Source organism: Syngnathus floridae, chromosome 16 (genome assembly GCF_059516105.1).
Source record: "Syngnathus floridae isolate MCC-2025c chromosome 16, RoL_Sflo_1.0, whole genome shotgun sequence".
In the NCBI taxonomy this organism is placed as follows: domain Eukaryota; kingdom Metazoa; phylum Chordata; class Actinopteri; order Syngnathiformes; family Syngnathidae; genus Syngnathus; species Syngnathus floridae.
In genome coordinates, this window is record NC_142428.1 from 6,702,464 (window position 1) to 6,727,455 (window position 24,992).

Sequence of the window (24,992 nt, forward strand, 5' to 3'; positions counted from 1 at the left end):
CTAATGAAGCCACTGAATGAAACAGTATAAACAATGTTATCTGAAATTGAACGCTTTGCATTGGCACCAGCATGAGCTGGAGATGGAATTAATCCTGAAAGATAAATGAAGCTGATCCGTCTTTTTATCTTCTGCAGGCAAGGCGAGAGCAGGAACAAGTCATCTGGTCCGTTTGTCCTTGTCATCTTTCTCCATCAGTGACCAGGATACAGCTTGCCAACATGGCCCCGTGGCAAGAAAGGTGCCTTTCATGCTGGTTATTCTTATTAGACAGTCTCAAATCGCTCATGCATGCAAGTTGAGGACATTTTGTGTAATTCGAGGTCACTTTACAAGGTTCCTGTCACATAGCTTTCCATGCCAATGCTCTTCGATATTGACAGAAGCCTGATGAGATAGTTTGGGCAACTTTTTTGGAATGTCTCCATTTTCACATCTCCCAAGGTGTTCCAACCCCACCAGCAAGTATGTTCTAGTCTCAAATTCTTACTTTCCCGAGGTACCGTATTTTCCGCACTATAAGGCGCACCTAAAAACCTCCAATTTTCTCAAAAGCCGACAGTGCGCCTTATAATCAGGTGCGCCTTATATATATGGACCAATATTGAGCCACTACAGCAGGCGTGTCCAAAGTCTGGCCCACGGGCCAAATGTATGTTTCTTAAATATGGACAAAGTTTTAAAATGGGCCATTCATTAAAGGTGCGCCTTATAATCCAGTGTGCCTTATAGTGCGGAAAATGCAGTAGATTCTGTCAAATAAAATAATAATACATCGTCTGACTTAGTAGTGACAAGTTATTTTTTGGCATAATCAATAATAAACATAACACAAAACAATGCCTACGGCTTAATTTTTTGCTTGACTGAGGTAACAAAGACATACTATTTGCCATGAAATATTCGGGAGAAGCATTTACTACATTAGCAGTAGCCCTGCAATAAACCCCGCCCATCCTCTCAAATAGATTATCTGCGTAATAAGCTCACTTTGTCGCCGAATGGGAACTGAATGAGAGTGACACCATTGAGATCAGCAAAAGCATGATTAGAGATGAGCGGCGCCGGCATGTTATTTTCATAACCCGTTTGAGGGCCTCGTCCCTCTTTAGCTTGTCTTGAAGATAATGCCGTATTTAATTAGAAATTGGAGATATCGTATTGTGGGGTTTTATTTTTTTTTTATGAGAGAGGCACTTTAGAGCATCATATGAGACTTGGGAGAATCATATGCAGGATAATGGTCTCACGTGAGAGCTTGAGGGATTCAGATGAAATGCCTTTTCCCTCAATTGCTTTTTATCACTTTTTCTCTAAATGCGTCACACTAATGTGTTTTAACATGGAATGCGGGAACACTTTGGATGCCTGTAAAATGCCGGATCAAACCATTTCCATGGAATTGTTGTGCCACTTTTTGTCTCATTCACAAACACACACACACACATACTCAATAATTGCGTCTTTTTGTTTCGTTCCAAGTTGTCTATTTGAGCGGTGGAAATGAAATGCAAATGAGTTTGTTTGCTTGGGGAGAACACGGTAGGGAATCGCTGAGCCATGAAGGCTGCCGGCTCCGAATTTTAGCGGGACGCTAATTCCTTTGCTTGGTGTGTTGGCACGCTTGGGGGGGCTTTGACCTTTTAGTCTGTCATGGAAAAAAAAAAAAACATAGCTGTTTCCAAGCAGGGGGAAATTTTTTTTTTCATATCTTTGGGTTGCAATGAATCCCAAAATTACCGTATTTTCCGCACTATAAGGCGCACCAGATTATAAAGCGCACCTTCAATGGATGGCCCATTTTAAAACTTTGTCCATATATAAGGAGCACCGGATTATAAAGGGCATAGAATAAATAACTCAACGTTGCTCAAACGTAAATGCAATCACAATATAGTAACACTCAAAATAGTGAAAACAATAACAATATATCAATAACTCAACGTTGCTCAAACGTTAATATCACACCACACAAAAAAGACAGGTAAAGCTTACTTTAATAAATTAGTCCTCATCCACGAATCCATATTGGTCCATATATAAGGCGCACCGGATTATAATGCGCACTGTTGGCTTTTGAGAAAATTGGAGGTTTTTAGGTGCGCCTTATAGTGCGGAAAATACGGTAAGTGTTTTTTTTAGGTATAATTAATATTGAGGTATATAATATTGATTAATTAATATTGAGTAATATTGAGGTAAATTACTGAAGGTAAGGTAAAATTACACAATGTTACTTGTAAGTAACCAAGTCGGGTTCCCTGGTCTCCTCTGGCCTTTCCGTGAGTGAATGACACGAGACGCTCCGTTAAGATTACGTTTGAATTTATGAAGATTGCTTCACCTGACGTTCCCCCTGTAATCTATGCTTGTAATTCACATTTAGGCCTTCACTCCCAGCGTGGTCAAGAAAAGCCGTATTTCACGCTGACAATGTAATCTCAGGTGCACATTAAAAAGTCATTATTGTTTAACATTCGGGTCCTGCCTGGGAAAACACTGACCATACTGGGTATAACTGTCATTGCTATTCACACGGATGGATGTTTACTCGAGAACAGAAGGAATCATGATTTAAGCGCTAGCTTGTAACCTTATTGATCACAGCGAGCTTTGTGCGCTCGCACCCAGCGAGTAATATGGTTCTCTGATGGTTTCTGGTGTGCTTTAGATTCTGATTAGCAGCTAATCACAATAACAAGCCTTGATCCCCGCAGATTAGCAGATGGATGAATACAGCTCACAGCAGGTTTACTGGGATTGTTTTGGCTAGATCGCTCGGCTTGACTGCACATTGGTTTGCAATGTTTTTTCTGCATTTAAATCTCCATTTTTAGTGCCCCAGGTCAAGCTATTTGATTTATCAAGTAATGAGTTTAATGAGTTTCTGATTTAATTAAAAACAGTAATGAGCTTGGAGGTTCTTTTATTTATATGATTTTGTATTTATTGTGTAATTTGTGGAAAAAGTGGTGTCCGGTTATGTTCGTAACTCTTGCATCTTAGTGTTACAGGCTTTTCATCTTATATTCCAGATGGAGGCGGGACCTCATTTCGTTGCTATACGTCCTGAGGCATAGCGTTTTACACTCGACTGCTCATTGCATAAAATTAGTTTTGATCCTGGCCCCGGAGATCCTTCAGCCTTGACTTTCTTTCAAAGTAAAATTCAAAAGAAAGAAATGCTACGCTCATATGATTCTGATATTATCTTTCTGCTTTTAAAATATCTGGAAAGGATGGATTGGGTCTGAAGGCTTTTCGTGTTTTTCTGGACGAATGCATTTGGCGTTATTGTCGTACTGTACCTCAAGATGACCTGCTGAGGAAGCAGTCGTTGCTGGTGAAGCTTTATTGACTTCCTGGGCTGGCCGGGCTTTAATCAGCAGGATTTCAGGATTGATCAATAGCTTCTTTTCACGTCTCACACTTTTCACATTTTTTTTGACCAATCAATAGTGTTGGCTTTGTGCTTTCTGCTCTCACGTCTCCATCTACACATGTGTCAACTATTCATCATTCCCTACCTGTGGCTGATGGAAATGGATTTTTTGTACTTTACATGTTGTATATTATAGCAATAATAGGATATGTCATAGTGAAAAGTCTCGTATCATTTTGTGGCTTCTTGAGCCGCTTGAATTGATTTAAACCTCAAATGTTGCAAGCTGTGTGTTGAGCAATGGGGTTTCTGCGAAAGACATATTCGGACTCTGGGGACCGCTGAGACTTTGTCAGTGCTCTAGCTTTGTTTTCCGCTAGATTCATGATCCTTACCGGGATACGGTGGGGAGTTTGTGTGATTACTGTTTACACACTGATTTATACCTCACTTTTAATTATCTGGAGTCTGCAGTGTAGCAGGCTTTTTTTTTGTGACCAAGAGGAGGACGGTTTCACTCCCTACCGGCTGGAATTAAATGTGATCCGCACTCACTTGATAGACATTTTGCAGGTCTGACTTTCATCTCCGGCGTCAGATCAGGGTGCGGGCCAGTAAAAATTCTATGATTGTTAAAAGCACACAAATCATATCATTTCTTTCTTCAATTTTGAAGCGTGCTACTGTGAAATTAACAGAAGCAAGTCTCATTTTATAAACAAGTTATTGATTTTGAAATTCCTCCAGTGTTTATACAGGCTTCGAAAAGTCTATTACTCACTCGTCATCATTTTTGTTTTTTTGGTCAAACGTTAATTAGCAACAAGTGTAAAGTAGTTTAGACATGTCATTCCTGTGATTTATTGCTCCATTTTATTTTCGAGTCAAGTTTTGCTTTTGTTGTTGTTTTTGCCGCGCAATATATTGGGACCGCTGAAGCATGCTAACATCAATTTAGAATATATAGAGTCACTGATTTATTACATACACAAGCCAAATAATTAATTTGCATGACATGTTGGAAACGCTGTTCCACTCCATTCCTTTAGATGGTGGTGTCGGCTCCATTTCAAATCTTCTGTAACCTCTGCAATTATTTTCTTTAATTGGGCATTTGGGTGAATTTAGAACTGAATGTGTATTTATTTCTTAAACCACGTCATGGGCATGTTTTATTAATTATATTTGCCATAGTGAATTACTTGAAAGTTTGATTACTGCTATCCATTTTGACCTCGTATCACGAGCTTGGCTGATTCCAATTTTCTCACTCAACCTGCAACAGTGTGCACTTTTATGAAGTGAAGGAGATAACAAAACATTTGCTTCATTGTCACATGTCCGCTGAACCCAGCTGGTCACGTTTTTATTTGGATTGTCTCTGATTTGGACCCACTTGGCTGCTCTGGGAAGTGCACGGCAGCCATATTGCACAAACGTTGTGACTTTGATGGATTTGTTTGCTCATTGTCATCTCCAACGATGAGGTCAGCGGCCCGAGAGGCAGCGACACAGTGGTGCAAAAAATGCTGATGCGAGACGTACTTACAGATTCCAAGTCACTGCATCACTGCCAAGCAGGGCTACGCATTGTCACAGCGGCTGTAAATAATACAACAGCCCTCCTCAGAGAGAGAGACTGAGAGAAGACTTATCCGAGTCAGAATTGGGTTTTCGGACAAATCTATCTTCTCTCGGGATGGCTGGAAGCAATGTGACCTCCGTGTTCAAGGCCTGGAGCTTCTCAACAAATTTCTTTCACTCTTTGTGAGAAAGTCCAAGAGAAGATGACATGCTTAACACCATTTCCCAATAACGCTGCTCCTCACTTCCCAGCAGCCCACTTTTATTTTTCCAGCAGTGAATTCTCTGGATTGTTAATCTGAAGGATTGACTGTGGTGCTTGTCAGGCTTTTATCTTTTGTCTTGATTCATTTTCATTTCTGCCATCAAAGGCAGGGCAGAGTGAGAAGCATCTCAGTTCCATTATTTAGTTTGAGGCATGCTCACCACGCAGCACAATTCAAAGACATATCATCTCATGTGAGCCATCCAATTGTTTCTCAAAGACATTCAGACATTAGTATACAAAAGAGAGATGATTGCCTTGGAACTTTATGGGCTATTACTGGAAAAGCAATGGATCTGGCAGATGCACTCTACCTTACACCAATAAAGAAATTAGATAATATGGGGAAGACAGTTGTTTTCCCTTCAAAAATATATATTCGTTTTTCTGGTCAGAGCCACTGGAATTTGCATACAGGATATCTCATTGCTTTATTAGACTCTGTCAGACTCTAAAAGTGTAATTTATTAACAGCAGGTATTGCACTACATTGCGTATAAAGGCTCTTCCATGGTATGCTGTAGATCAGAATTTAATGGTTCGGGATAGTCCGTTAGTAGTGAGAAGCTTTTTTGTTTTGCCCAGTTCATGAGCTCATAAACAGAAAGCACACTTCAGCTGACGTGATTTCTTCGAAAAGAACAAAACTATCGCTGCTGTAAAAAAAAGATAAGACAGGTGTTTTCTGGCCACTTCTTCGATGTTTGCTTTTGTTAGAACACACACACTTGTTTGGATGGATGCTTTTTATGGTTCATGTCACAGAGAAATACAGTCTGATTTCATTTGATTGCTGTTGCCTGCTGGGCACTTTTCATGTTTTTTTCCCATTGGTCGAGTTAATGTGTCTGATAAGAGATCTTTGTTTCTTTCTCTCTCTCTTTTCTTTGTTTAGACTTGACCTATTCTTCTAAACGTGGCATTTGTGGCTTGTGCTCTGGGAAAAATAAACATTCTAACATTAAATATCCAAATTAACAAACCTGAAAATTGCTGTGGGGTTTTTTTTTTTTTTTGGTCTACATTGGCAGTGTGTTTTTGAGGTTTCATAAATGGTAATAATGACTCGGACACAGCTTGCCCAAAAAAGGCTTCACTTATTTTTAGTAACAAGCAGCAACATTTAAATCATGCAGATGGCCTTAAACTTTGTGTATTTTGGCAACGTAATTGGGAGAAACCTTGTAATTGGCAGTGAAATTTTGTGTCACGCCCTAGTGAACCTTTTTATTTATTTATTTATTTATTTATTTATTTATTTATTTATTTATTTATTTATTTATTTATTTATTGCTGTTTTTTGTTGAATCTGCATTTTTACCCACATCACTTCTTTGCAGCACTGCCCATCACGTTCCCTATTCATATTCACATTTAATGCAAGCATCAATGAGAGAAGTGAAAAAAAAGGGATTTGTACACACAAACCCTGCGAGTGTAGCCAAGTTGACGGGACATGATGTGAAAAGCTCCCCCAATGAAACCAAACAGTTAATATGTCTACAGTGCATGACACTAAAATGTCATAGTAGCCCAGTTTTTGAAAAGCCATTCCATTTTTCACCGATGTGTGGGACTTCCCGTAATGGTCTGCTCTCCTTCTACTAGTTCCATCACTGAGACACATTCCATCCAATAATCTGTGGCCTTCCCCAACCTCAGCCAGTGGATGCAATTATGCCACATCTCATGGCCAAACCCAACTGTGCAGAGAAACTGCTTTTAGACACGCTGAGCCCCGGTGCTATTCTGCAGACACCTCATGGATTTCACTTTGTCCATTTCACTCGGAATTGAATTGAAAATATGACATCACTGCGGGTCAGAGGGCACAAATGGAATACTGTAATGGCTGTAAAGAAAAAGAGCTGGATTGCCTTGGGAAATATGTGCCTGCTGGGGGAAAAAAAGGACACTGGTGCTTTGTATCAGTTTCACTTGGCATTAAATGCAGTTATGTGTCATTGTGTGTGTTATGAAGAGGAACTGGATGTCAGTTCCAGTTGCTCGTTTCCTGGTTGTGTTTTGGATGTTAAGCATAAAAAATCTATTTTTAATCCTTGCACAAATTTTATCTAAACCATTAACGCCAATGAAAAAAACATAATGCAATAAGTAGCACCGTATTTTTGTTTTTTTGCAACAACAAACTGAAATGCTGTTCAATTGGTGTGTTGTATACTGTAATTTCCGGACTATAAGGCGCATCTAAAAACCTAGAATTTTCTCAAAAGCTGACAGTGCGCCTTATAGTCCGGTACGCCTTATATATGGACCAAATTCCAAAGCATTGTGTCATGAAATCAATCATAAGTAGCCCGCTGAAGACTATGAATCAAAAAGACTATGGATCATTATTTTGTGATTATAAAGTAATTTGTTGCGTCTGAAGTTGAAATAAAAAAATAAAATGGAGAATGATTTGATTTGGATTAAAAATCTGACATGATGCATTAACGGTACGCCTTATAGTCCGGTGCGCCTTATATAAGGACAAAGTTTTTAAATGGTCATTCATTGAAGGTGCACCTTATAGTCCGGTGCGCCTTATAGTCAGGAAAATACGGTATCATAATTTGGACATAAAAGAAAATTAAGAATGCAAAACCTTGTTGTGGTGAACATTGTTCCTTCCAATCAGTCTAGACTGGTGTTTTGTTGGCATGTTCTATTTGCTTCATGGTTATATCCCTCCCCTCCTGATGTGGCAGTGAAGCATTAGAATTATCAGCAAAAACAGCATGTGGCTAGGACACATCCTCCAGTAATAAAACCAATATTGCCAGATAATTATCATGGATTTTTACAATATGCCCTGTGCTTTTTTTTTCCTGGAGGGGAAAGCGTTTGTGGATGAATTCATTTTTATTAGGCCATAATAAAACACTGCATCCAATTGTTAGATGCAACAATAACACAGCTTTATGGTCAAGGGGAAATGGTAATAAAAAGTAAATGCATCTATGGTTGCATAGTAATGTAATGGGCAACATAATGTATTGTAGCTTATGCGGCCACACTTGTTTTTTTATGTGTCAAATATAACTCAGAGCTGTGGAATAATCGGATCATCTTCAAACCGAGAGTGATAGGCTGAGAGATTTATTGAATTATTAAAAGAAAAAATACAAAGAATCCATGATGCCAAGGGTAAAAATGTTCTCAAGGAATTCAGACTTTCAATACGGCAGCATCACTCATTCATCTGTCATTGTTCATGATCCAGAAAGTAGCCTGAAGTGAAACCATTGTCAGTTTACTTTTTATGAATGCCTTTTTTTTTTTTTTTTTTTTTTGCAGCCTGTCACAATGAGCTACGACTGAGTAGGAGCGATTGTCCCAAGCACACAGACGTAAGCATCAGAAAGTCATAAATCCTCCTCTGCCTTCTGCTTGTTTACACCTCCTGTTTCCCGCCAAACAAACTATGCATTTCCCCTGAGAGGGCCATTCCATTCCCTACCTGCTTTATGGACATTACCACCAGATGGAAACAGTTAGAGCACTATTTTTAATTTGTGTTTTCATGACAGCGAGGAATTATATTTTTTCAGAATGAGCGTTGTGTGTTTTCCTTTTTAATGTGGAATGTAGAAAAATGCCACTATTGATTTGTCCGAATGATAAATTTGCATGCACATGGAAATTTGACATACTTAAAGCAATTCTCCATCATCTAATTATATTTTCTGATGATCACAAGTTAAATCATAGCTTAAACTAGGGCTCTTGTGCAAGTATTGTGGAAGTGTTCACCTGCTGTTTGGGGTTTTATACTAACATGCCACAGTGTTTTATTAGTGTTGTTTCCTGCTCAGAGGTTCACGTATTTCACTAGTGAAGGACATGGCCCTGGTTGTTTATTTCCCATGATGAAATTGTCCACAGGTTTGTGATGACTCTGTAAATAAAAAGTTCAATGAGGTTCAACCTCTGTGCTAGCAGTGATTATATTATGTACTCGTGTAATCACAATCAAAATTGTTTTGTATTGTCTTATTACCACAATTAGTAATTTAAATTGAAAATATTTTTAATAAGAATAAAATATTGGTTAAAAAATAATTTTATTGTTAACTTCTCAGTTTTTTTTTTTTGTAAATGAACAGCACAGTTTTAAAAGCTCTCCACTTGGGGGAGTAAGAGTGGAGCAAAAATATATTAACCCAGTAGAGGCGTTTGGTCTAACTGAATTCTTGATTTTCTTTAACCTGACTGTGACAGTGATGAAGCCAATGCAAAGCAAGTTTAATAGCCTGTTTGAGAGTCAGCACTTGAACATTTAAGTGCTGACGCTGCCATGCATTGCTGAGCGTGCTGTAAATACTGTATGTGACTCTCACAATGAAACCTCTATACTCCCTAGTGATTCATTCCCTAGTCTGATTTTCAGCTCATAAATGAATGATCCAAGTTGCTTCAGCGAAAATGAAAAGTGAGATAAAACAAAAAAAAGTGTGTATAATGACGTGATAACCTTAGCTTGGATCTTTGTGGCTGTGCTGACTTGGATGGTGTTTATCAGTAAAGTCATTGGGTCAGGTAATTGAGTAAAAAGAGACAGATGGTTGCGGCATTTACTGCTGATTACATGGAGGTCATAAAGTGCCTTCCAGTAGCTGGGGGTGTCAGGTCCCAAGCCTGTTAAACTGCCAGGATACGACCGCAATGTAGATGTCCTCACCACAAGGTAGAGGTGTTTAAGTCAAAGAACTGGGTCGGCTCTTCAGAGAACCCAACAATGTCATTTCAAGGCTTATTCCGTGCACAATTCCCCATTAGCTCATTAGGCCATTAAATGAATGTACCGTATTTTCCGGACTATAAGGTGCACCTTCAATGAATGGCCCATTTTAAAACTTTGTCCTTATATAAGGCGCCCCAGACTATAAGGCGCACCATTAATGCATCATGTCAGATTTTTAATCCAAATCAAATCATTCTCCATTTTATCTTTTTTATTTCAACTTCAGACGCAACAAATTACTTTATAATCACAAAATAATGATCCATAGTCTTTTTGATTCATGATTCATAGTCTCCAGCTTATGATTGATTTCATGTCACAATGCTTCGGGCCAGTTTAAATTCAGGAATTTGGTCCATATATAAGGCGCACCGGACTATAAGGCGCACTGATGGCTTTTGAGAAAATTGTAGGTTTTTAGGTGCGCCTTATAGTCTGGAAATTACGGTACTAATATGATGTCAGTCGTATATTTTTGAATCTTAAAATGCCCCACTGTCAATCCATATGTGTCGTTAACATGATGCGTTCTGCTTGACCGCTTCACAATTAGATGTCTTTCATTTGTCTGTCAATTAGTAGCCGACCACTGGCTGAGGACAAGAAGCCTCCCCCTACATTCAAATGTCGGCCTCATGTTGACCTCTAACAGCTCATAGCTTCATAATCAAGTGCGAGAAATGTATTAGTCCACCGGCTCTTGTCACAGGTCCTGCCATGAGATGTTAAATGCTCTCTGATCTTCAGTCGATTTGCATTCGCCACCATTAAACTCCTTAGCTAGCTCAGTGCATCGGATGCTAATTGAGACTGACTTTTGCTTTCTGTCATCACGTTCATTTAAACCGGGCTGCATCTTAGTGCACCTGCCGCTCTTCTTACAGGCGTAGTTAGTTGGCAGTGTGTCAAGGGCTGCATGAAAGTACTTTTATAGTGCACGCCTGATGAATAAATATTTGTTCTATCTGTTTGAATAATAATGAGCACTTTTTCTTTCTTTCGCTCTCATCTCAGTGGCTCATATGTTGGTTTGCTTAATGGAAAATGTCCCTCTGGCATTTTCATGTAAAACATGCACACACAGCATTCAAGCTGCTCTGCCTGCGGTTGCGCAACTCCTCATCATAAAACCAGAATTATGGAAGAAAGATTTTTTTTTTTAACATGCCCATGTAGACCTGTTTCCTAAAATAGACTTTTTGAAGCTTTAAGTCATAGAGTAAAGACACTGTATTCTATGTCAACATCACAATGTTGTACTTTCTCCTTTGAGGGGTGGAGAAAGAGTGTGTAAAATGCTGAGCAGTGATTGGTCCAAAACGCTGCCACTCAACCAGCAAATACTCTCCACTTCCTCTGTCCTCCTTTCCTGGTGCAGCCTGGGAAGAGGGAAGGGAATGGATCTCACCAGGGTAAGTAGCCGGAGCTCCCTCAGCTCTCTCCTAATTGTCGCCTGTCCTTGACGGGACATTCCGGGACGGATTGAGAGCCGGTGTGGGTCATCGGCTGCTCATGCGAGGGCTGAAGTGCTGATTTGTCCTCGGCGTCTGGAGCGCTCTGATGGGAGGCAGTGCCGGCTCCGACTGGGACTGGGGATGCTGAGTGGAGGGAGGGAGGGGCTGTTTGAGCTGGGACAGCAGCTCCAGCAGCAGGGGGAGTACCAGGCCGCCCTGCATTGCTTTCTCAGCTGCCTGCTTGGACTGACCCATGTGCAGAGCTTCACCTCTCTACCCAACTGCCTTCACCAGGTAAGAGAGCCAGTTTTTTCCCACACACTTAAGTGTGCATATTTAATTCATCACCCGAATCTGCTGAATCGTGAATTTTTTTTGACTTGAAGAGAAAAGATTCCAATCTTTTCCATTGCATGTGATCACAAGGCCTTCAAGTGAATAAATGTTTCTTCTGCTTAGTAGCACATGAAGGAATGCTCCAGATGTCATAACATCACACCACGTGAACAGTAACATGATAATGACCAGAGCGAGAATGCATCATGGAGATCCAAATCACTTCTTTGACAACTCATGACATCATTTTACACCTTTAATCTTTGAATCCTCTGTGTTTTGCAGATTGCAGAACTCTTCATCACGGAAAAGAATTGTATCCTTACTTTGACAAGCCCACAAGAGAGTATATAGATGATCTACTGAATTCAATGGAAATTTTATGAGGAGAGGAAGTCAATATCTGTTGACGGGTTCGTCGGTCCTACAATGATACGGTGTTTGTCTAGAGCTCACGCTTTAGCCATGAGAGGATTTGTAGGCTCTTATCTCGGCCCAACAGAGTGGCCGAGTAAACTAATTAACTTGTATCTGCACTTGACTTGGTTGCCTATTGCCACTTAACAGCCTCCATAAAGCTCAACATTATAGCACACGGGGATAACGGAGGGTGTTGTGTGTCGGTGTATATTTTCCCTGCTGTCACCGAGACGCTTCGACTCTTAACTGGCTCGCTACATGAACCAGTGGTTACCCCTCACTGACCATTGTTTAAATAGGAGCATTTGTTAGGTGTCGCTTCAGCTCAAGCAATCAGGAGGACCCTTTCAGCATGAAACATTATCCACTTATAGAGTCGGACAGGGTTACATCCTCTGATCCTCAGTATCAATATTAATGTTAAATAGTTTTTGTGGCCTTGCACAATCAGTAAATTAATTAATTGGAAATCAAACATGATCATTTTAAATGCAACCATTCGTTTTAGATTGTTTTTGCAGATTTTTGTAGTGGCCCTCTGCAAAACAAGGTCAAAGTTCATTGGCAGGGAATGCCAAAACACAGTGTCACTATTATCTTGTGCAAAATCTGACTTTTACACTTTTGAGACACATTTGCCAGTAAGCGCTTGACAATTCGTACACAATAAGTGCTTTAAATTTGATGAAGGCCTCCCGTATAGTTAGCGCAGTGAACTTTGTCTCAGCCAAAAACTGTTTTGGTTGTGAGTGTTTACAGATTGAGTTCTTAGAAAGCATGTGGCAGTGAAGTAGGATGTCAGATAAAGGTTGTGCTCTGTATTTCCTATAATTATCTTGTGATGAGGTAGAGGGAGGGGACAACAAGCAGTATCTCCACATTTCTTGCAGTGATTTCCAACTCATTTGCCACGGCACATTAGTGTGCCATATGAGAGATCTGTTGTGACTTAACTGGTCAGAAAATGGTAGCTATTTAATTCAATTAAGTGTCTTTGTACATCTACAGTGCCGTGAAAAAGTTTGTGAACCCTTAGGATTTTACAATATATTTGCATTTTTTTAAAGAAATAACGGAGACAAGTTCACAATAGTGTTACAGAATGGTGACACATTGCCATTATGGCTGAATACAAATTAATAGGACTATATTTTAACTATAAACACACAAGAATAACAAAATAATGAAAACGCAGTTGTGAATAAGTTTGTGAACCCTTGCCAACAGTCAGAGTTAATAGCTTGTTGCACCTCCTTTAGCAGCAATGACTTCTTGCAATCTTTTCTTGTAAGTACTGACGAGTCTCTCACATCGAGCTGGGGAGATTTTGGGCCACTCCTCCCTGCAGAACTGCTTCAGTTGTCCAAGGTTTGATGGTTTTCTTTGGTGCACTGCTTTTTTCAGGTCCGACCACAACATTTCTATCGGATTTAAGTCTGGACTTTGACTGGGCCACTCCAGAACATTGAATTTTTTCTTTTTGAGCCATTCCGATGTTGATTTACTTGCATGCTTTGGATCATTGTCCTGTTGCAGCATCCAGTTTCTTCTTAACTTGAGCTTCTTTACAGACGGTTTAACGTTTTCTTCCAGAATATTTTGGTAAACCTCGGAATTCATGATTCCTTCTATGATGGTAAGTTGCCCTGGTCCTGCTGCTGCAAAGCAGCCCCATACGAGTACTCGTCCTCCTCCATGTTTTACAGTTGGGATGAGGTGCTTTTGTTGATAAGCTGTGCTTGGTCGTCTCCAAACAAATCTGTTTTGATTTTGGCCAAAAAGTTCTATTTTAGATTCATCAGTCCATAAAATGTTGTTCCAAAATTCTTGAGGCTTTCCTATGTGCTCTTGAGCAAATTTTAACCGAGCTGCAATATTCTTTTTTGATAGTAATGGCTTCTTCCTTGCTACCCTTCCATGAAGGTTATTCTGAGCCAGTCTTTTTCTGATGGTGCTGTCATGAACTTCAATTCCTTTGCTTGAGAGAGATTTCTGAAGGTCTCTAGAGGTAAGTCTGGGGTTATCAGTGACTTCTCTCACCATCTTTCTTTCTGCTCTGCCTGTTATCTTCCTTGGACGACCAGATCTTCGAAGTGAAGTAGTTACTCCATGTTCTTGGTACTTGTAAATCACTTGTCTTACAGTTGAAACATGTAGCTGCAGATCTTTGGCTATGGTTTTGTAACCTTTTCCAGATTTGTGAGCTGCAATTATTGCTCCTCTGTGGTCTGGAGACAGCTCTTTAGATCTTCCCATTGCTAGATTTGTAATGTTTGTGTCCACGCAGGTATAGCTCTACTAAATGACAAGTACATTCAGGTGAGTATACAACAAGTGTGGCTTTAAGGTCTGTCAAGTCACATGAAATTACCTGAAGTCATCTAGTATTGAAAGACATGTCACACAGTCAGTTTTAACTTCTATAGGTGGAAAGGTTCACAAACTTATTCACACCTGTGTTTTGATTTTTTTGCTATTTTCTTATGCTTCCTGTTAAAACAGGGTTTTGCAGATTTGTGTCAATGCTAACTAGCCTTGTGTCAATATCCTGTAACACTTTTGTAAACTTGTCACCGTCATTTCTTTAAAAAAAGTGCAAATATATTGTAAAATCCTAAGGGTTCACAAACTTTTTCACGGCACTGTATCTCTGCCAGCCACTTAAATGCTCATTCATCAGACAGAAGGTACAATTGACCAGTTTATCCACCAGTTAAATAGTTCAAGATTTCACACGATGTAAATTTAATCTTTTGTTTGTGTGCCATGAGCTAATGGAAATAAATATGTGCTTTGTTACCATTGTTGTGATGCAGTGAGGCTAAAGATAGCTGGCACAGGAAGTGCTCCAAATTTTTATGAAGGTTGCTCCCCCAACCCAATCCCCAAACAGTCCGCTGCATACCAAGTGTATTCCCCTGTGCGAGCTGACTTCCATAAACTGAGACAAGCATAATGTTTTCTAGTCATACAACAGGACCATCATCAACAAAACATATTTCAATTATCATTTCTAATTTTACCTAGCTCTAATTTAAAAGATCTCAAGTCTCATGACAAGCGAAAACTGAGCAATTTATAGTTCTGCACGTGAGCAATGTGGTTTAAATAGGGCATTTCGACAGGAGGGGCTGTGTTTATTTTAAGCTTCTGGTCTTTAAATTCACCTGGCAAGTATCACTGGTGTCATTTCAAAGTGTGCCAACTACAATGGAATATTTCTGATACTATTTTAAGATGCTTTTAATAGTGAGGCTTCTGATGACAACAATACTACGAAATGAAAGGCATTCAAAACAATTCTAACAAAATATCAAATCAAACATTCAGTGGTGATGTGGAATTTTTTTATTATGGTGACAAGAATCAGCATGATAAGGTTTAAAAATGCAGTTCCGAGTGTTCCGATTATCACGATAATGGTGATTGACACCTGTACTTAAAAACCCGCCCTGTTTGTTGAGGTCATTCTTCAGATGAATGGAGGGAGGGAGAGCAGAAAAGTAAAGCTGGGCAACAACCAGGGCTGTTTTTAACTTCAACAACTGACTAATCCCATTGGACAAGAATGATCCCTTACCCATATAAACAGATGGGAAGGCCCTCCAGTTCATCCAGGCTGAAAAGATGTTCTACGAGGTGGCATTGATCGAGCTCACGGCTCTTCACGGGAGCACAGGCAAGTTCAATGATATGTTTTATACCTCACAGAATAGAAAATGTATGCATATAATCTGTGTAGTTCACCATGCTATCTGATTTGTGATCTGGGTAGAGACTCAAACAAAATAAACACACACATATAGGACCTCTCATTAACCTGTGACCTCTTTTACGTGACTGTTTGTTTACCTATTAGAAGCTGAGCTGTTATCACTAGTGTGCTGGTCATTCATCATATATGGCTCTCAGCTCTGCATGTTTGCCTCCTCGTCCTCATATCAATGTTTGTTTACCTAGTTGTTGAGCTTCTATCACTAGTGTGCTGGTCATTCATCATATTTTGCTCTCAGCACTGCATGTCTGCCTCCTGAAATCTGGGCAGACTTGATTTTATGGTCATGTTAGAAACTGTGTAATATGTAAATTTACTGTAGATTGCTCCTTGCTTTTTGGTATGTTCAACAAATTAACCATTTAATGTGAGTGTACAGACTACTGTTTGTTGTCTCACCTACCTTGCATGTATGTGTGTCACAGTGTTCCAGTGGGTGGGGCGAGTTTGTCGTTTGACCCCCCTTATCTGCTCTCTTCTACGTGTATCTCTGCACTCTTGTCTCCAGTTCTCAGTTGTTGCTCTTCTGTATTCTCAGAAGCACTAGACAGGCAAACAATTTCTAATCATTTATTGTCAAGCTTTCTTATAGCTAGTAGAGAGGACTTTGATAGCCTGAGAGTTTTGCTGGCACGCTGACTGAATCCCATGCCCTGCGTTTGTGTAACAGGGCCCCAGGAGGAGGCTTCACTGGGCTCGGCAGGATGGTCGACCCCAGAGGAGCTCTCGGAGAAGGCGTCACAGGCACAGCACCTCGAGCGGCTGGCCCAGCTCTGCATCATGAGCAAACAGTAGGTAAAACTTCCAATGTGCTGGCATTCATGTGCCATGTTCTATGAATTTATGTCTTATCAGGAGTTAATTTTATCAATATGCAAATTTTTTTGGATGGCTGTTGTAGCACCAGATTGTGTAATGATGTGTTACCGTTTGACTTAAATCATCAATGGTTTCATCACTCTTCTAGCAATGTCGGAGGAAGTCGTTTTCCGTGTTCTCTGATCAGATGTCCGCTACTGGCCATTCTAAAACCGGCAATCCGAAACCAAAGATATTACTAATTAAAGGGAAGCGTGTCTTTGGAAGAGCGAGTCTGACATTCTGTCACGCTAAACCGACTTTGCGCTACATGTTTATGCGAGAGCTGAGGGTGTGAGGATGGCGCCTTGATGGGTCATGAGGACACATAGCAGGCATATTTCCTGCATCATGCTGATGATATAGATTAACACTACAATTGGCGGGTTGAGGGACAACCTGCAGGCAGGAATAGAAGTTTTCCATTTCCTCCCCCGGCAGCTACAGACCTAATCCCAGCAGGTGCATTTCGAGATTGGTCTCAGTGTTGCGCCTCAAACTGTGAAACAGATATTGGTTTGCATGACAACCAGCACGAGCCAACCCACTTGACCCACATCATGCTAATAAATGTAGTAAATGTGTGTGTTTATGTTTGAGTCCAGAGTTGTTACATGCATTGCAAACAACGGGGAACACGTGATCAATGGCTTTTTAAAGTTACTATTACAAATAAAATCTTATTTATTTATTTATTTATTTATTTATTTATTTATTTATTTATGAATTTATGTATTTATGAATTTATTTATTTATTTGTTTGTTTATTTTTTTATTTTAACCCCCTTTTAGACCTCATCTTGCACTGGAGTACAGTGGTAAGGTATGTTCCTTTTAATTTTTATTCTGTCAATATTTTTCTAAACATTTAAAATGTTAATTTCTAATTTGGACTCCCTTCAGGCTGCAAAAATCCACCAGAGGGCCTTTGGTAATGACCACCCAATAACTGCCAGAAGCCTGGAGCTCATGGCCACAGTCTATGCCGAGATTGGCAAGACTGAATATTCAGGTAGGTGATCCATTTTTAGTTCAATGGCTTTGCACAAATTGACTGTCCGCTGTTGCTGAACAAGAACCAATCAATAATTTTGGCTCAAGAGTATGACTGCCCTTTTATTCTTCGTCTAAATATCCATCTGTTTAGTGAGAATACACATGAACAGATTGAGTTAGCAATTAAATTACTACTTAGAGACAGCAAGCCAATCTTTCATTAGCCAATGTTGACAATGCTTATAAAACACACCCAGTGCAATAGAATCAATGAAACAGTTATTGGTGAGTATCGGCAGATATTTGTATTTTTTTTAAATGGAAGAATCTGTCTAACAGAATTAGTTTACTCAGAAAAGTTTGCATGTTTAATATTGTTTGACTTCTCTTCAAAGCAGACTGCAGTGTTATGCAATATTAGCAAATAGTCATGTGTGACTGTGGTTGTGTTCCTAGACTCTCTGGGTCAGCGTGTCTCTGCACTCTCCAAACGCTTCGCTGCTGTCGAGTCCATCAGGGACACAGTCAACGGTTTTCCGCCTTCACATCAGGAAAAACACTCAGAGGTTCGTCACAGAAAGGACTTTGGCTACCAACAGGATGACAAAACAAAAGACAAGGTAAAGCCAACCTGCAAAAGCAGCATCCTGATTGCTACTTCAAATTTGTAATGTCTCTTTTCTTAAATTCAGTTAATCAATGGAAAAATCCCCACATCTATCCTCAAGAAGCCAAACCCCACTTGTGGGTCCGACACAGAAGCCACCCAAAGACGGAAAGGCGAACGGAGGGTTCGATTCCGGGAGCCGGAAACCACAGTGCATGGTGAGAAAACAAGATGTTGTGTTCAAACAGTGAAAGAAAAACCATGCTGCCATCTGGTGAACCTGTTTTACTCTCAAATATTTCGCAGCCTATCCAATAACTTTAATCCAGTTGAACCTTTTTTAAGTCACTCAAATCCTCCAGGGTCACACAAAATTATTGAGGTCAATGGCTGTCAAGCATGAAATAATAATAAATACAAGGAATAGTGTTTATTTTTTCCAAAATTGTTTTCTTGTGTGTGTATTCAGCCTATGAGACGACCCCATCTCGCCCTCACCTGTTCTTGTTCACCTGCCTCTTCCTGATGATGTCCTTCCTGGGCGTGGCCATGTACTGCACAGACCGGAGGCATCCACAGCGAGCGTGTGAGCAGCTGCAGGCCGCTCTGGCTGTCTACCTCCTTCACATGAAGCAACTTGTGTGGGGTTGTTGGATATGGCTGACGATGCAGTGATGGAGACCAACCAGGAGGGGACATATCGGGTGCATTCTTTGTGGTGAAACATTGCTCCCATTCATTGAATATCCTTTATATCGATTTTAAGGTCAATGGAAGTGTACACTCTATTTTCATATTCAGCCGCGGCACCAATTTTGGCAGACTGTTTTTTGTATCTCACTGCATGCCAATGTAAGTGGGCCGGCACAGCAGCAAGAGTGTCGTGGAGATAAGCCTGGTGGAGTGACAATCTGATGACAGAAAGTCTATCTAAATTTTAATCCTTCGCAGAACTGTCTAAGTGCGGTGCAAGGTAGGTCTAATTCATGAATAAGTGAACAACAAGCATCAAAACTTCTAAATCATTGTTTGATATCTTTGAAATTATCCCCCTGGGTAATGTAAGTCATCTGTGACTACTCCCACAACGGCGCTGCACTCCGTTTGCAGATCCGCCAGCCTACATTCATCTGAGAAATTTCCAACATCAGGTTTAACCTGTCTCTGTGCAGAATTATGGCCCCGTTTGTAGTACTGTAATTTTGGCTCACTTGTAGTAAGTAGCATGTAGTTCTACTAGTTTACCAAAATTATTTTACTAGTGTGCAAATATGTCACACAGAAATCGGAAATATTTTACTGGTAAGACACAGTCTACTAGTGTGCTAAATTGACCTAATAGTGAAGGCAGAGACCTTAAGATGGATATAAAAGATCGCGAATGAATGCTCAAGCATTCATACTGCTCACGTGTGTACTTAATGCGTACATTCACGCTTCAATAGGGTCACTACAGCTTTTTGCTTCTATTCGTAAATTTTGCACATATTGCCTGCCACACTCAATTCCTCGGCTGCCCTTGACTATTGTATGTATTGTATATGACTTACATTGAATGCAAGTATTTATTTTTGTACAGTACGTGATATGTGTATATATGATATGATATTGAATGTGTTTGTGCAATACACTAACAAATATAATATTCGCCTTTATAAAATGTAAATAACATACAAGACAGAGAATTAAACATTTGCATAATGCATATGAGTGCTGCATCAATAATGTAGATAATGCAAAGTTTTCCTTTAGTTGTTTTTAATCGGGGTTTTTTAGTATTTTATTCTTAGATTGTTATAATTCATGCTATTATCTGTGTGAACGCATTTGTTGATGCAGCACTTGTATGGGACCTCATTAGCTTGTGCAAGTGTATTTAATTTTGCCCGCGAGTGTATTTGAAAGCTGTAATCCATGTGAAATGAGGAAGAGAAGGAAATGAGCTGCTCAATGACGATATGAGCGAGATTGCTTTTGGTCACATTGCAAGAATGGTTGACTGAAAATCATCGCGACTCATATAAAGTTCTGAATTGCTCTGTTACATTTTTTCCAAAAGTAATATTTGGATTTCTTATATTGGTGATTGACAGGTGGAATGTGTTACACTTATTTAGATATTTTGAAGCCAAACACAGATGATAAAAAGAACCAGTTGTTGTGTGAGTCGCCTTTATCAAAGCATAATTCAAAACACCGTATGCATTTTTTTTATAGGAGCACAAAACATTGTGTACCTCTCATTATGAGCAATAACACGCATCCCATATTTAGCATTATTGAGTTCTTCATGGTGTTCATGGAGAGCAGGTTATGTCAAAGCAATATTTAATATATGATTATATGGAAGCAAAGAAGGGATATTGTTTTGAAAAAATGCTTAGCTGCATTTTACCTCTGGTCACTTTGTATAAAGTGCCTTTAGGGAGTTTTTTTTTTTTAGTTCCTTCTCTTTACCTCTGGTCACTTTGTATAAAGTGCCTTTAGGGAGGTTTTTTTTTTTTAGTTCCTTCTCTTTTATGATTTTAATTGTTTTGAATAAAAGTCATCAAAAGGTGATTGAGTTTCTTGGGAGATGCATGCAGTCATTTTTCTTTTATCACACAAAGTATGAATGTTTAATGCTGACAGTAAATAGTAAGAAGTAGCCTGAGATACTGTGTGACACCAGTCGCTAGAAGCATTTTGAGACAGACGACAGTAGAACAGTTTTTTTTTTTTGCGGGAATACCACAAAAGCACGCAAATGTTGTATTTTTGCTGCAGCATGCAGTATGGACCTTAAATAAAACAAAAGTCACAGTTATTGGTGTATAAAATGAGATCAGACCTAAAAGCCATGGTATTCTCATTTTATCATGCATTTAGTCTCATGCATAAGATTCACAAAGACAAGGTCCAACAAAGTGTCCAAGCCTTTAACACTGCAATTTTAAGTATCATAAACTCTAATGGTGTTGATACTAAACCATCAGATTAAAGGAGAAACATACTGAGTGGGTAAATAGACTCATGAAAAGAAGGATTAACAACAATCGATCAACTATAGGACGAATATAAACCGATTTTGATTGTTATGAAAAGAAGGATTAACAACAATCGATCAACTATAGGACGAATATAAACTGATTTTGATTGTCAACAGAGGCAAACATTGGCGTTTCTCATGGCAGGAGAGGAGATTGTATAGATGACTGTGTGTTTGTGTATGGATTTTTTTTTCTTTCTAGATGAGGCCGGTCTTGAGGTCAGAGTTGCGGCGTGAGGAGCGTCCAAGCAGGAGGTCCTTCTCGTGGATGAGGCTGTCCAGAAGGTCTTCTTCTCTGTAGTTGTGGTAAACCTTGAGAAAGGCCAGCACGGTGATGGCCAGCCAGGTGAGCCACGCGGCCCATAAACCAAACTACAAGAGAAAAAAATTGTTTTAATGATGAGAGATAGGTTTTTTTGGATGATGATGATAGGAGGGGACTCACCTGAGCTATAGCAAATTGGTCATAGAAAGCAGAGTTGTTAAGGCCCAGTTCTAGGTCAGTGTCCTGCAGGTCTTCACAGCTACATAAAATAGTACGTTAATTTACAGTACCGGAAAAAAGAAACTTTAAACCTATTTTTAAAATAACATAAGACAATGGTTTATAATATTGCAGTTTTCAGAATCAAGTGACCAGTGGTGGTTTGTGATAAAAAGATGTCATGGGTCATTCTCCTACCTGCTGGGCATGGTGCCACCCTCTGTGATAGAGTCGCACCATAGGTTGAAGCCCACACTGACCATGGTGCTCGACAGGAAGACGGTGAACAACACTAAGGAGCTGATCACCAAGTTGAGGAAGGCATTGAAGATGGAGCTGTAAAAAAAAAAAGAGGGCATTTATCATCCATCCAGCAGCCATTTTTTTTACAGCGCTTTCGCTTATGTTCTTGGTCCTTGACCTGCTGATCCCTTATGAACCATCCAGACCTCTCAGATCATCTGGCACAGGTCTGTTCTTTATTCCCACAGTCAGACTTAAACAGGGAGAAGCAGCGTTCAGCTTCTATTCTCCAAATATCTGGAATAAACTCTCAAAGACATGCAGGTTTGCTGCAACTCTCGATGTTTTTAAGTCAGAGCTGGAGACTTTTCTGTTTGCTGCTGCCTATTATTGATTTTATTCTAATTTACACTGCACTGTAACTACGTTTCTGTTTTACTTTGATTTTTACTGATTTTAATTTTAATCAATTGCTTTTATTTTTATTTTTTTAACTGCCTTGATGCTTTAAAATCACACATTATTTTGTGTGAAGCACTTTGGATTGCCTTGATGCTTTAATGTGCTATACAAATATATGTAATATAATATTAGACGTACAAGATGTTCCTGCTGAAGTCTTATGCAAACTAATTGGCCGCTGCTACATAGCCCATCATTCTAGCATGACTGCTATCCTTCTGTATTTCTACTTGTCATGCTCAAAGCAGCAAGCAATCGGGCCACTAGGAGATGATGTTAAAATGAGAACAAGTGCACTACTCACTCGTCGTGTCCTTTGCATAAGAAGAAGAGCAACCTCCAGGCCTGCACTGCGGATAATATGAGGGAGGCTATCCCAACAAAAGCGATGAAGCTGCAGGAGGACTCAGCACCCCACTCCTCCACGATGAAGCGCTGCTTCGACACCGTGATGTTCTCATTCTGCCACATCCCACGCGTGAACAGCAAACATTTGCCGCCGAAGTCCTCCGTGTTTTCGGACAGAGGCACCACGGCGATAAACCCAAACATAAAAGCTAAAAAATATAGAATGCATTGAGCGAAAATTAAATTATCAAGAGCCATTTTTGCCGTCTCTTCTCAGTGTATGGTCCTGCAGAGTCTGCGCATGCGCAGTGGATGCAGGCGCAGCATCCGAAGACGCACTGGTCTGAAAACTAATGAGCAGGAGAGGCCTTCAGGCCACATCTCTACCACGTCATAGCTCCTTCATTTTAGAACCTATTGTGCAAAATACTGAAGGATGAAAAAAATGTGCAAAATACAAACTGGCATGTACATTAACCCAGAACATCTTATTTTTGTATACGCCTATATGCATGTATGTTTAATGGCTATACTCGAACTTGTTGAGGACCACAATGGTCCATTTTTTTACTCATTTAGAATTAGAAAAAAAAATAGTGCAATATCCTACAAGATTAGAGCCTCCAGTGATGCTGACAAGTATTTATGTGAGAGATGTGCACACATCAGACGGCTATTTGTTCCCATCATGCCAACTGCACAATTTTACACCCACTCTGCATGTGATTTATTGGTCATTTGCACCACACCCCTCTGCACATTTCTCTCATATTATCATATTAGCTTAGTTTGTGTGTTAGCTGAGCATGTATGGAAGTGTAGCTAGCCAAGCTTCATCAGTTTTTTTTTATATGCATTCCAGTAGGCAGCGTGTTGTTGATTAGATGATTCCAGACTGTTTTCACAGAACAAAATTCTGAAATTTTAATGCAGAAATTGTCTTCTGTTAATATTTGATATACTATCAAATGTAGAGAAAGGGCAGACAAGTCCACAAGCCTTTCCTAATAAACGCAAAGGCGATTCCATGCACACCCACACACTGAAGTCCTCAAAGCCTCACTTCTGAATAAAACAACATGTGTAGGCACATGAACTGGGCACCCAGGGGACACCTACTGCAAAAGTGTGTCAGGCTGAAATATATGTGCTAAGTTATTCACCCCCTGCACCGCTTAAGCAGACGACAGAGGGCTGGAGGAAGGTGGGAGCGAGGAAGATGAGGAAAAAGATGCTAGGCCAAATGTAGTCCCTGAATTCAGAGCGAGAGCAGTGGGCAGCAGAAAGCAAATAGAAGGTCATCCATTTTTCATGAGATGCAAAGCAAATACACTTTATCGAGCGCGTTGAACAATCTAAAGTGCGCTTTCAAGGACGCCGCGAAATGAGATGCATTTACGTTTCAAATTGCCTATTGCGTGTCCTTGTCGAATTGGCCACAACATTACACCAACACACAGCGGCGGGAGGCACAATTTATTTGGCCAGATTTTAATCAGCAAAAGGTTTAATAATTCACACATGATTAATAATTGCTGAGAAATGCATTATTGAGGGATCATCTTATAGGTGAAATAGAGAGAGGAAGGGTGTGGTGGGACAATAACAAAGCAGCAGTCCTCACAAAAAGCAATTTATTAATGGTAAGTGCATGCACACCTCGTATATCACTAAGTCCCCTCCATCACTGGTTCCCGCTTTTTTTCTCTTTTTTTCGCATTTTTGTAGAGCTTTTGAATCCATTTGTGTCTAACGCTTATCTATTTTGGGTGTAATTCCACTGTCGGTTACTAGATGGAGACTATTTATACTATATACGATTTAGTTTGAGACAGCACAAAATTGAAATAATTTTGTATTAGTATTTCAGCACATCTTTTTTTTTGTTGAAAATTATTGAATGCAATCCTGCTTTTTACACCTGCACACAACAATGAACTCACATTTACATTTTCATGCCAATGGACAAGTTACTCACTTCATTTAACCTCTCGGCTATAAAC

General features: G+C 39.8%; 3 protein-coding genes across 7 annotated transcripts in view; 2 read left to right on the plus strand and 1 right to left on the minus strand.

Moving 5' to 3' along the window:
- LOC148385365 (uncharacterized) overlaps positions 1–11,367 on the plus strand; it is a 73,965-nt gene extending 62,598 nt beyond the window's left edge. For 2 of the 5 annotated variants that reach the window (XR_015863373.1, XM_088400263.1), the window contains 2 exons: positions 138–241; positions 8,532–9,596. Coding sequence is in view for 3 of the 5 variants with exons in the window: in XM_088400263.1 (XP_088256389.1) it covers positions 138–241; positions 8,532–8,555 (128 nt within the window). In the remaining 2 variants the exon portion in view is untranslated. Of the gene's footprint in view, positions 1–137; positions 242–383; positions 466–8,531; positions 9,597–11,251 lie in introns of those variants that run through there. The other 3 variants (XM_088400262.1, XM_088400261.1, XR_015863376.1) reach the window with 3 other exon arrangements.
- Positions 11,368–11,380: 13 nt separating this feature from the next.
- On the plus strand, positions 11,381–22,781 carry c16h14orf180 (chromosome 16 C14orf180 homolog). Its single transcript, XM_088400259.1, has 9 exons — positions 11,381–11,726; positions 12,054–12,084; positions 15,781–15,867; positions 16,634–16,754; positions 17,614–17,644; positions 17,725–17,833; positions 18,274–18,437; positions 18,510–18,642; positions 18,894–22,781. The coding sequence occupies exons 1-9, from the start codon at positions 11,574–11,576 to the stop codon at positions 19,097–19,099; spliced, it is 1,035 nt and encodes a 344-aa protein (XP_088256385.1). The 5' UTR covers positions 11,381–11,573; the 3' UTR covers positions 19,100–22,781.
- tmem179ab (transmembrane protein 179a, genome duplicate B) lies at positions 20,580–23,325 on the minus strand. The gene is made up of 4 exons (XM_088400260.1): positions 22,946–23,325; positions 22,135–22,272; positions 21,898–21,976; positions 20,580–21,824 (listed from the first exon to the last, which is right to left on the minus strand). The coding sequence occupies exons 1-4, from the start codon at positions 23,245–23,247 to the stop codon at positions 21,651–21,653; spliced, it is 693 nt and encodes a 230-aa protein (XP_088256386.1). The 5' UTR covers positions 23,248–23,325; the 3' UTR covers positions 20,580–21,650.
- Positions 23,326–24,992: the final 1,667 nt, after the last annotated feature.

Excerpts from the sequence above, each read along its gene's own strand:
- c16h14orf180 (XM_088400259.1), top strand. The coding sequence starts at position 11,574 with ATGCTGAGTGGAGGGAGGGAGGGGCTGTTTGAGCTGGGACAGCAGCTC. Across the intron at positions 17,834-18,273 it reads TGGCAAGACTGAATATTCAG|ACTCTCTGGGTCAGCGTGTC; the intron begins GTAGGTGATCCA and ends TTGTGTTCCTAG. Across the intron at positions 18,438-18,509 it reads ATGACAAAACAAAAGACAAG|TTAATCAATGGAAAAATCCC; the intron begins GTAAAGCCAACC and ends TCTTAAATTCAG.
- tmem179ab (XM_088400260.1), bottom strand. The coding sequence starts at position 23,247 with ATGGCTCTTGATAATTTAATTTTCGCTCAATGCATTCTATATTTTTTA. Across the intron at positions 22,273-22,945 it reads TTATGCAAAGGACACGACGA|CTCCATCTTCAATGCCTTCC; the intron begins GTGAGTAGTGCA and ends TTTTTTTTACAG. Across the intron at positions 21,825-21,897 it reads ACCAATTTGCTATAGCTCAG|TTTGGTTTATGGGCCGCGTG; the intron begins GTGAGTCCCCTC and ends TTTCTCTTGTAG.